Below are 12298 nucleotides of genomic sequence, written 5' to 3' on the forward strand. Positions count from 1 at the left end.
AATATATGTTATAGGCGTATGTAACCGTTACAGACCGACCAGATTAAAATGAGACACAGCTTTAGTTTTGAAAGAACTTAAGACTGGTGGCGACTGAGTCTCTCCGGTAGATTGTTCCAGTTTTGGGGTGCACGGTAAGAGAAGGAGGAGCGGCCGCATACTTTGTTGAACCGTGGGACAATGAACAGTCCTTTGGAGGCAGGTCTCAGATGATAAGTGCTGCATGTGGTAGGGGTGAGGAGCTTGTTCAGATAGACGGGTAGCTAGTCCAGAAAGTATTTGAAGGCAAAACAGGAAAGATTAACTTTGCGACTAGACTCAAGTGATGGCCAATCTAGTTCTTTTAGCATTTCGCAGTGGTGTGTGTAGTAGGTGCATTGTAGATCAGTCTAGACCCAGGAATGGTCTCGACCTGTGATAAACCCAATATCTTGTATTTAAGGCAAACGATAACCACATTAACCCCTGAAGTCCCAGATTGATTAAAATACTTAATATCTCATGATATTGTCATGACGCTTATGATTCTGCTTAACGGATACAATGCATAACATAAGTGAGAGAATTATTTCAATGTACGCAATTTGTCCGAGATGCCTGTGGGTCAAAGAACAGGGTTGAAAACCAGTGGCTTTTGGTATAATGTACTTACTTTAGGTAAGCCAGTGGCTTCTCACTTTTATGCAATTATTTTAGTCCTGGTGACTGGAACATGATTTTGAACTATGACTAAACACAAATCTGTTACCTACTATAAGATGGAATGCAATGCGGCTTTTCAAGAAATGAATATGGCTTTTGTGCCCACTTATGTTTACCATCTCTACAAACAACATACCAACTACAGGCATACCCCGCATTAACGTATATAATGGGACCGGAGCATGTATGTAAAGTGAAAATGTACTTAAAGTGAAGCACTCCCTTTTTTCCACTTATTGATACATGTACTGTACTGCAATTGTCACATACGTGCATAACTGAAGTAAATAATGCATTTGTAACAGGCTCTATAGTCTCCCCGCTTGAGCACAGCTTCGGTACATGTAGGGAGCCGATATTGCTGTTCAGGACGTGCTGACAGGCGCATGCGTGAGCTGCCGTTTGCCTATTGGGCGATATGTCCTTACTCGCGAGTGTACTTAAAGTGAGTGTCCTTAAAGCGGGGTATGCCTGTACTGTGTTGAAATTGAGTATCATACGACCCTTTTTAATACAACAGACATTTCACACACTTATTTAAAATAAAATGATTTGCATCTAATGATTTCTAAGGTCCCAAAATGCAGATTTTACAACATAAACTTACAATTTACCAAGTGTGCGACAAAAAATAACAGCGCAAACCGCAATAGTGACGTAAATCAAATTAGGTTTAGTGTATAAAATGTGAGTATTCTGTGTACATTTAAAAGATAGGTCATTAGCATATAGTGTAGAATTACACAACAGGTTACCACACGATCGAGCTGTAGTAGATGAAGCAGGCCCTCCAGCGGTTGGCAGCGTGACGTCAACTCCACGACTTGTACAGGGGGCACACTGCAGGTGTCGTTTTCCTTTCAGGCCGGATCTCCTTGATGGAAGCTCCCTTCAGGGGCGGGGGTATCACAGACCCAGGGTGCAGTGCAGCATCTCCGTTCGTTGGTTAGGGATCGAATGATGACGGAGGTCCCTTGCGCATGTGTGTTGCGCAGAGATGGTCCCAAAGGTGGAAGGCTCAAATGAAGCCTTAGAATGGCACTTAGGCTTGTGGCAGAGTCCTGATAGAAGTAACAATGTGCAATTCAAAAGTTCAATGCACAAAACTAAAGCGCATGTGGCATATAGGCTAGATAAGCATTGGAAACTTTGAAACAGTAATCCTACGTGTTTCGTGGCTAAGAATGCCACTTCATCAGGGAATAAATCAGCACCAGTGGTCAGAGACATTAAATACACCCTCATTAAATGTCTCTGACCACTGGTGCTGATTTATTCCGATGAAGTGGCATTCTTAGCCACGAAACGCGTAGGATTACTGTTTCAAAGTTTCCAATGCTTTCAATGCTTATCTAGCCTATATGCAACTTGCGCTTTAGTTTTGTGCATTGAACTTTTGAATTGCACATTGATACTTCTATCGTGACTCTGCCACAAGCCTAAGTGCCATTCTAAGGCTTCATTTGAGCCTTCCACCTTAAATGTATGCAGAATACTCACCTTTTATACACTAAACCTAATTTGATTTACTTCACTATTGTGGTTTACGCTGTTGTTTTTTGTCTCATTGTCTAGTGCTGTCGGAGTGCTGAGCCACCTCGGTTGATACAGCTGCACCCGCCCAATGATACTTACTATTTATGTTATCACTTAATATTCACTCTATTAGGGTTGATACAAGGGTGGTTTTATATTTACACTAGTTATTCATAGTATTAGTGGTTTATTTTAGTTGCGCACTGTATTCTTTTACTTGTTACCAAGTGTGCGCCTGCGATTTACTTTGAAGTATTTACCAGTATTACTAAAAAGCTGTTCTGAACCGAGTGATGTCCCTATGCTGCTGTATGTTGCCAATATAAAAATGATAAATATCTTGTACATTATATGTTCTTTAGGGGACATCAAAGCCAGAGATCAGCTCTCTAAAAGATTTTTTATAACCCATCTGTACGTTTTTATTTACTATATTGGTGCAATTTTTCATTTCTGAAATACAGACTTTGATAAACTGGGTTTAAGATATAACTTAAAATGATTTGCTAAAGAAAGAAAAATTGTTGGGGAACAAAGATGAACCACAACATGAACTTTGTTCTAAATGTGATTTGTATATAATTGCCACTTTAACCACGCAATCCCTGTGTTTGAAGTATTTTATCTGAATGAAAGGCCGTACCTCTTTGAGGCACGCCATAGAGCGCGTGAAGTGCGACCGATTTTTCGCGAGACAAACAATTTTGTGTTTGTCGCGAGATGGCTGCGTGACGTGGGCGGTTCAGCCACTGAGGGTGAACTCTCCGTCGCTGTGGCTCCCAAGCCACAGATCGCTCGGCTGACAGGCGCCCACGCCTACTATATCCGTGGTCTTAGTCTCCAAAATTGCAAAAGAGAAAATAAACATGGATGCTGCAACTGCACTACGTGTGTGTAACCATGCGTTTCTTTTATGTTTGTAATTATTAAACTGGGACTCTTTTAACCTTCATAATATGTATACTTAATATATGAACAATTGTTCAAGCAGAGCTTGGTGCATCCAGGAGAAAATGTTATCGCAAGGCAACATAAATAATGCAGAATGGAGGGAACCTGGTACAATGGATATAACAAGATAAGAGTGAATACAGCAGGAAACATGTGCCTTGAAATGAAGAGTACATATTGATGTATCGGAAGATCGCTTGTTGTCGATGTAAAGAAATACAGTTTCTTGCTGCTTACTAATACAGGCAATCCTCGTTATCCGACACAATGCATTACTCAAAATGGCGTCGGAAAACTAAGTGTCGTAAAGCGAATCACATTTTCCCATAGGAACACTATTTAAATGAAAGGTTCCGTTCCTGAAGGCATTTTTAACACTAAAATACACAAAATATTTTACGCAGGCAATAAGATATACAGCACACACAAATTATGATGTAAAGATTCTATTTATTGAATCCAGAACTGTATAATAAAACTGTTAAGACATGTTTAAGGGCCTAAATACACCACTTAATCTTCATACCGACTAATCTGAATGATTTCCCTGACTGCAGCCTTCTGATTGACATAATGTTGCAACTTTGCAAAGTGTCGTAAGAGTGTTGGATAAGCCATTTTGGCGTCGTAAAACCGCCCATAGGGATGCATTGGACAGCGTTGGATAAGCCATTCGTCGTAAAACGAAGCATCGTAAAACGAGGACTTCCTGTAGTGATTTTACCACTCCAATACATGTGCGTGCAACACCTTGTTACAGAAATATCTTTTAAGTAATGCAAAAAACAACAGGACTGGCGCTCTTATACCGTACCGTGAATTATAGGCTAAAGCAGTCAAATTCCGGGCATTATTGAAATTCCTGCCCTCTGACTGGATAATGCCCGGAATTTTAACCAATCAGTAATGCCCGGAAATTTAGCTGCTTGCAAAGTGCTGATTTCAATGTGATTATTTCCAGCCAATCAGCTTTCAGAACAGCTGAGACAGGGCAGGGGATTGGTCTAAAAGCAGAAACAGCTCTGAGACAGGGCAGGGGATTGGTTAAGTAGTATCAGCCATGGGTTGACTCCTCCCCCTTGCTCCGTGAACGGAAAAGATTCAGTTGAATTGGTGGGATGGGGGGACAGAGGGAGTCTGCAAAGCAAGTGTGTGTCTGTCTGCAGTTTGTTTCTGGCTGTAGTTTCTGTGTGTGTGTGTGTGTGTGTGTGTCAACAGCAGCAGTGTTTATGAGTGTAGCAGCAGCTCTGTGCTGTGCTGTTGTGTGTGTGTAGCAGCAGTTTGTGTGTGTGTGTGTAGTGGTGTTGTGTGTAGAGGTTCTGTGTTGTGTTGTGTGTAGAGGTGCTGTGCGTGAAGATGTGCTGTGTTGTGTGTGTGTAGAGCTCCAGTGTGTGCGTGTGTGTGTGTGGTGTGCTTGTGTGTGTGTAGAGTTGCTGTGTGTGAGGAGGTGCTGTGTGAAAGGAGGTGCTGTGTTGTGTGTGTGTGTAGCAGCAGTTTGTGTGTTTGTGTAGATCTGCTGTGTTGTGTGTTGAGCTGCTGTGTTGTGTGTGGTGTGCTTGTGTGTGGAGGTGCTGAGTTGTGCTTGTGTGTGTAGATCTGCTGTGTTGTGTGTTGAGTTGCTGTGTTGTGTGTGTGTGTGTGTGTGTGTGTGTGTGTGTGTGTGTGTGTGTGTGTGTGTGTGTGTGTGTGTGTGTGTACAGAGGGGGCGGCAGTGTGTGGATATAGATATCTGCAGTGTAAGAGTATATAGAGGTGGATTCATGTATTTACCATTTTATTTTAATAAAAAAATCTATATAACTATACAAAAGTGTCTATTATTTATGAAATAAGCCTACATTTAGCCTATAATATTAATAATCCCCTCAGAACAGGGCATTACTGGTAAATAATGCCCTGGCTGGGTTAAAGTCCCTCGGCTTCGCCTCGGGCCTTCAACTCTTCCAGCCAGGGCATTATTGGCCAGTAATGCCCTGTTCTTCGGGGATTATTACTTAATTAATAAAAATATATCATTGAATAATGTGCTAATGGTGACACCTATTGGTTAACTGTGTAAGTGCACTTTGTGAATAAAGGTGAATAATATAAGGTGAATATTTTCTGTTTTTTATATATTTCACGCATCCCGCTCCCTCATCCTGTTCTACTACAGAAATATATTTGCCACAACACATTTAAGAATTAAAGGATCATAACATAATAAATAATAAAAAAAGTAAGGCTAAACCTAGATCAACATTGTCACTGAGGGTTGGAAAATTATAAAAAGTTACTACAGTATTTGCTTAACTATACAATTCTTGCAGAACAAAGGAGTGTTAATTCAGCAGTGTAACAATTAGATGACGTTTGTATATTTAGAAAACTCATAATTGTGCATCTTATAATTTATACCCTATAGAAACAGGCCTTTCACCCTATTTCTTCCATTATTCCTGAACAAATGCCCACCAAATTTTTTTTTCACCTATAGCAAAGGAACTGCAGAATTAAGGTTCAGTTCTTATTCGATGGGTCAAAGCGCCCACAAGTACTTTTTAAAGCTGCAGACCAAGCAATATCCTACGTGTTTTTTTAAAATATATCAATTCTGTACAGGCATACCCAGCATTAACGTACGCAATGGGTCCAGAGCATGTATGTAAAGCGAAAATGTACTTAAAGTGAAGCACTACCTCTTTTCCCACTTATCGATGCATGTACTGCACTGCAATCGTCATATACATGCATAACTGATGTAAATAACGCATTTGTAACAGGCTCTATAGTCTCCCTCCTTGCGCACCGCTTCGGTACAGGTAGGGAGCCGGTATTGCTGTTCAGGACGTGCTGACAGCCGCATGCGTGAGCTGCCGTTTGCCTATTGTATGTCCTATTGAAGGAATATGTCCTTCCTCGTAAGTGTCCTTAAACCGGGGTATGCCTGTACTATGAGAAAATACTTGTAGCATTTTTTTTAGAACAACTCTGAATGACATTTTTTATGTATTATAATTTAACAAGCATTTTCAGTTTCTATAGCAACCATTTACAAAGTAACATTCCCTTCCTCTTCTGAAACAGGTGCTGGCACACCCCTTTTTGAGCCCTACCCTCTAGCAGTGCACCAATTGTATCTAGTGACTGCCTGGTCACATGATCTTCCCCAAAGAACTTTGGTCCTCTTCTGCTGCACTGACAGTCACTTAGTGAACCCCCGAGCTGAATCTTTGCCGATCAATCACAGGAGAACTGACATATTAAAAGTGGAAAAAAAATTAAAATGGCAGCTTGGACTGCTGCTCTAAAGAGCCAATATTAACGTTCAATACACTGGTTTCTAGTACTACCAGAGTTATTTACAGAAGCACTAAGGCCACTGCTATAAGGCGATTTACCATCGTACTGTATTAACGTTTCTAGGGTTTAACTTTTACAGTCTCTGTTTTGTCTTTTCATTTAGCTCTCCAAATAAAAATGTTTCCCACATGGTTTAAGACGGTCTGATGCTTTGCAGTCTCCATATATTTCTCCTAAATAGTGGCAGAATCTTCAGCTCTGACTATGAACCCATAATGTGCGGTTCTGATAATTAACCGAGTTAAGCGATACCAGATTCGAGTTTCAGTTTGCATTCCTCTTGCATAAACATATTGTGATTTTTTGGCATCAGAGCTTTTTTGGCTTCCACAGCCTCAATTACCATTTACATACAAACCCTCCCTCTGCATATAAAACATGTAGCCCATGTAGCCAGAGGAAACCAAACTTCTCCCAAAACTTAAATCACCAGATTTACATATGAACATTAAAAAAATATAAGATTTAAAATACTTCTAAGTACCAGATTTTGGAAAACAGAAAGAACGAGGCATTAATAATGCAGATGTAACCCAGAAATATGTCACTTGACCACTAATTTATCTCAGCACTTTCATGAAATAATCTCCCAGGTAAGGGAATTCAAACATTCTTTCTTGGGATAGACAAAAGGCTGTCCTAAATATGTAAAAGTCAAGGATTAAATGGGGCTGAGGTTTTATAGTAGATCGGAAAATGGACAGACTGGATCGGCTTAAGCAGCTCATATCAGCCATCAAATTCTATGTTTCTGATTTTCAGAGGGATAGCTTAATTTACTTAAATTACAAAAAAAAAGAAAATGCTGGATCGGCATCAAGCTTTAAGAATCCTGGCTAAAGTGTCTTCTTACATTCCAAAGTTCCAACATGGCAGCAGGGCATCAAACATTACTTGAAAGAGGAGGCTACAAATCCTCACCACAGTTGATGCGCACACAGGTGTCAACAAGAAAGTGTCCACTCTTGCCTAAAGTGTCAAAGTAAAAAAAAGTTTCATTCTAGTTTAATGTCTCTTTATAATCTTATAGAATGGAGTTTCAACAATCGCAAATCAGACTCAGAATAAATAATGATGTAACTAAAAATCAGGAGTGAACAAATTCCCGCACATGTGCTATTTACCACGCCGACCCGACAGTCACCATCGCGACTGAATCGTGCTCTGCAACTTCCAAGCTGCTTTGTGGGCATGCTCACCGGCCGCAGCGGTGATTGACAGTGTTGAGTGTGTAGGAGTGGAGAGCAGGAGGCAGAGGCACACAAGGTCTGAGGTCGTCAGAGCGATCCAGGATCCTGCTCTTATATCACACAGTGGCGGGGGTCAGGGGGGGGGAGGAAAGGGGGTAAGCGTGTGTGTCTCACAGATACACACACACACTGACACAGAGCCACCAACGGGTGGAAAAAGGATGGGGAGGAAACCTGGGAGGCCTTCGGTACTGAAGTGTATGCCCCTGGTTCCTGAGATATATATACAGACGCAGGTACAGCTACAGTCTTTAACGTTCCCTCCATGGGAAATATGTCTACCCAATCTCATGGGATCCGCAAGCCAATAAAAAGCTGCAATATCATTGGTTGACACCGGACGGGGGCCATGTTGCTTCCTCCATGAACAGAAACAGCACCTTCACAGGCAATTATCTCGCTTCAGCACCTGAGGCGTCCTGGTGAGAAAGGTCTGCCAAATGAGGAGTCACCCAATACTGGGCCCAAATCCAAGTTTTTTAATCTTACAAAATGAAAATGTTATTTAACTAAAACTCAGTTAGGAATTGTATGGCAGTGTGGAGACTCCATGTCAATTTAACAAAGTCCCTATAAAAGGTTCCGGTTTAGCACACCTTAACGTCTATTCATTTAAAATGGAACTTAAGCAAGCTAAAAGCTTAACACCATTTAATACATCTGGGTCTAAAAAAAGGGCCCATATGTTGGTTTATAAAATACATGTAATTAATGCATACTCACCTAACAACTATGAAACAAAATGTCAAAGTTGAACTTTAACCTATGGTTGTGTTTCCCCAGCAAGAATAAAGGATGCAATGTGATAAGATCACAAAGTAGAAGCAAATCCACTTACTGGGGTCGCACAGAACACAATGTATATCAGCTACCTTGTGTCCTATTCCAGGGGGGGGGGCGCAACCTTTTCATTCTGCGCCCCCCTGCCTCCTACCCCCCCCTTCCCCTTGTTTTTGTCATCAAATGATGCTTAGGGGTCACGTGACCATACGTCATTTGACGCCACGTTGCTGAAGACAAGGTAAGGGAAGTTGCAGAGGCTTCACGCGATCCCCCTGCATTTAATTTAAATACATTGGGGAAAAGCGCAGCCTCTGCAACCGCCCACCCCCCATTTTGCGCAGCCCTGCCCTGTCCAATCTGAGAAGTCCAGAAATACCATCAGTGCTAGAGCAGCCTGCAAGAGCTTAATCTGAGACCAGACAGATATACACCACAGTGACTATTGCAATAATAACTTTTTCTTGTATAGCGCTGGCAGTGTACGCAGCGCCGTACGTAGAAATGTTGCCGACAAAAGTCTGGAGTTTACAATCTGGTGCCTGAGGCCCAGGGATAAAATGACTTGCCCCAAGTCACAAGAAGCGGACACCGGGAATTAAACCAGGTTGCCCTGTTCAAACTCAGTGTCATTGTTGTCAGAGTCAGTGTATTGACTCACTGAGTCGCTGCTCCTATCTGAAAAGAAATACAGGGAGCGACAAGGGTCATAATGGCCTAACTCAACACTACCTATAGCAGTTGAAATGTAAGGGGACTGCACTGTACCACTACATATTAAAAAAAACCTACAGCAGGGTCACTGTTCTTGTACAAGACATACGGACCAAACAGGTTGCTTTTGTAAAATAACAACAAATTACTGTGCAAATGTCATGTTTTGCCCCCCAGCCCCAAATTACACTGCATAGTGAGTCAATCGGGTTATTTACTAAAAAGAAACATCAAATGGTTAGGCGCCTTTAAAAAGCAGCTACCGAGAGCAAAGTAATACAGAGAAAGCTTCACTGAGGACAAGTTTTAAAATGCAGCAATCCAAAGCAATGCAATGTATGAGCCCTCACAGAGGAAAAAGGAGAGGTTAATAAGACAAGCCATTCCGTGTGTGTGATCCTGCACCAGGGAGAGGGTGACCCTGCACAGGTACTCACAGCAATGTTATGACCTGCGCTAAGCAAGGTGTTACTTGGTATGGCAAGCACAGCAGGCCCGTGCTTTGCACTGTATGACCCCCACTGATAAAGGTGAGTGCTGGGCCCCTGCATACACACACTAACCTGAAGCAGCGAGCCGGCACGGGCTCTACCCAGCACGGCCTCCGCCGCAGCGGCCTAGTCGCCGCGGGAAACCCGGTCCTGGAGCCGGCGAGCAGGCAGCGAGAAAACACCAGAAGCCTGGCGGTGCTGGCCATGTCTGTGCTGCAGGTATCAGAGCCGCCGGCCTACCGGAACACGACAAGTTTACCGGCGGCGAGTTACACAAGAGGGGGCGGTGCGCAGGCGGATCCATGCTCCTGACCCACTGCTCACCCAGTCTGCACCGGCAGGGGGCGGCATGGGACATGGCGCTGGGCCATTACATGCACAGTATTATTATTATTTCTGCCGGGGGAGCCTGCAAGGGGTTCAACAGCAATGCTGGTTCATCTGGCAGCAAAGGAGATATTCTTTAACCGCTGCACAGATTCACTAGAAGGGACTGATACACACAGAGCTACACTGGTGTGCATACTGTACACATCAACACACAGAGCTATAGATAGCACAGATAGTATAAACACAGACACACTGATATACACAAATTTGCATGTCACACATGTACAATGATACGCTCAAATGCACACATACTTATATACTGATTGGATAGACTGGAAACTTGGGCAGGTACATGGCAGATTGATGTCACAGGTATACATATGAAGATGTAGATATGATTTCCAAAATCCAAATAATTAAAAGCATTATCATTTATGATATCTTTATTGAATATATCTATATATTATTTTACTAATATACATTTAATATATATTTTATATATTTAGATCTCATATATTGGACTTTGGATTTCATATATATTTTCATATACATTTTCATCTTCAATGAATTTTCTTATGAATTTTCTTATGGATTCCTTAAGGAATTCTCTTGATGAGTTGCATGAATTGTTCTTCTTGATTATATATTGTACGCATGTTTTACAATTTTGTTGTCCTATTCATACCTTGTCAGTTACAATATTTGTACATTTAGTGTAGCATGTATATATATTTTCTCATTTTTTCAATTTCTTTAATTGTTTATAGAGATTCCCTTGGCATTTACTTGATTTTAAATAGTGTTTATCTAGACATTATACACTCCTTATTATATATAATCATTGGTAATAGCTATGTATATAATGGATATCAGTCAATGATTGATTTCACTTTTTCCAACTGTCATTATATATATATATATATATATATATCCCTTATAACCCCCCCCCCCCCCCCCTTAGACTCATCTGACATATCTAGGGTGCGTGGGGGCGGATTACATGTACTGAGTGGTGCGTACCTGTGTGGAACAGGAGGGCCTGAGTCTCCCTCTGTGGTGTGGGGGATCACAGGACCAGGCTTCTGGGGTAGTAGCCTCCATGGTTTCAGTGGTGGTGCAGCTCCTCCATCCTCTATACCTTCCCAGGGTATGGGGTAGGACCTGTATAGAAGAGTGACCCCTGGTCCCAGGGTGGATGCTCCAAAATCACACAACAGTCATTGGTAAAAAGGTAATGCCTCTCTATTGGGTCGAGCAGTGCCCAGCAGGCGTAGTGGCAAGCAGCCACAACAACAACAGCAATGTCCCCAAAACACACGGCCCTCCAATCTGTACAGGCCTTTCCTCCTCTCCTTCCCTCCAAGCGTACACTCCGACAGGATGGACTGGGCTGGGGCCTCAATACCCCGCTGCCCACCTCAGAGGGTATCCTCTGGGTGGGGGATGGATTCTCCCCATCACCCCCTCATCGAGATGAGGGGTATTGGTCCACCTGAACTCGGCTCGCTCCCCAATAGTCATAGGCAAGAGTTCTCTCTCTTGCTGCTCCCAGGATGGAGCTAGGTATACTCCTCTCACTCCCAGGACAGACTTCCAGAGTCCACTCCTCGTAGACTCCAGAATAGACAGACCTGTCACTTACAGGAATGGGCTGCTAAATAGGCTTAGCCCCACCCATCATGATGTCAGCAGTACCTCCCCTCTGTCTTGTGCCTGCAGCAGAGTCAGGGGCACGCATCTATCAATCAGAGCAGGGCTTGAAGTGGGGGAAACCCATGATTACTACTGGTGCCTTTCTCTAACAGGACTTACCACAGTAGGAGGAAGATAGGTATAGCCTGTGCTGTTTACAGGGGGCTACACTCTCCCTCTGATGGAATCTAATGGTCCCCACTTGGACCTAGCTCTAGCAGCACCATCCTGCGGTGAACAACATGGGAAACAGCACATATGATGGCAGTGTTATCATAACATTGGCACATGAGGTATTTCAAGAAAATAAACACGGGTACTCCCAACGTGGAGAACCCTACAAATAATGTTTTGGATCTGACTTCCTTATTCTTCTGCCATTATGATCCGTGATGGTCACATAGAAAGATTGCACCGACCCATGCTCCGGTCGATACATCACGCTGTGCATGTATATGCACCTCCCTATGCTCCAGATCCTAACCAACTCGCTTATTTTATCCTCGTTAT

At 42.6% G+C, this 12298-nt stretch overlaps 1 protein-coding gene across 3 annotated transcripts in view; it reads right to left on the reverse strand.

The window, feature by feature from the left end:
* FDX1 (ferredoxin 1) overlaps positions 1-10103 on the reverse strand; it is a 31160-nt gene extending 21057 nt beyond the window's left edge. For 2 of the 3 annotated variants that reach the window (XM_075592322.1, XM_075592321.1), the window contains exon 1: positions 9839-10103. In XM_075592322.1, coding sequence (XP_075448437.1) covers positions 9839-9972 — 134 coding nt within the window. In that variant the 5' untranslated portion in view covers positions 9973-10103. The remainder of the gene's footprint in view (positions 1-9838) is intronic. The other variant, XM_075592320.1, reaches the window with a different exon arrangement.
* Between the last annotated feature and the right edge of the window lie 2195 nt (positions 10104-12298).

The sequence above is a fragment of the Ascaphus truei genome, chromosome 3, assembly GCF_040206685.1.
Source record: "Ascaphus truei isolate aAscTru1 chromosome 3, aAscTru1.hap1, whole genome shotgun sequence".
Classification (NCBI taxonomy): Eukaryota; Metazoa; Chordata; class Amphibia; order Anura; family Ascaphidae; genus Ascaphus; species Ascaphus truei.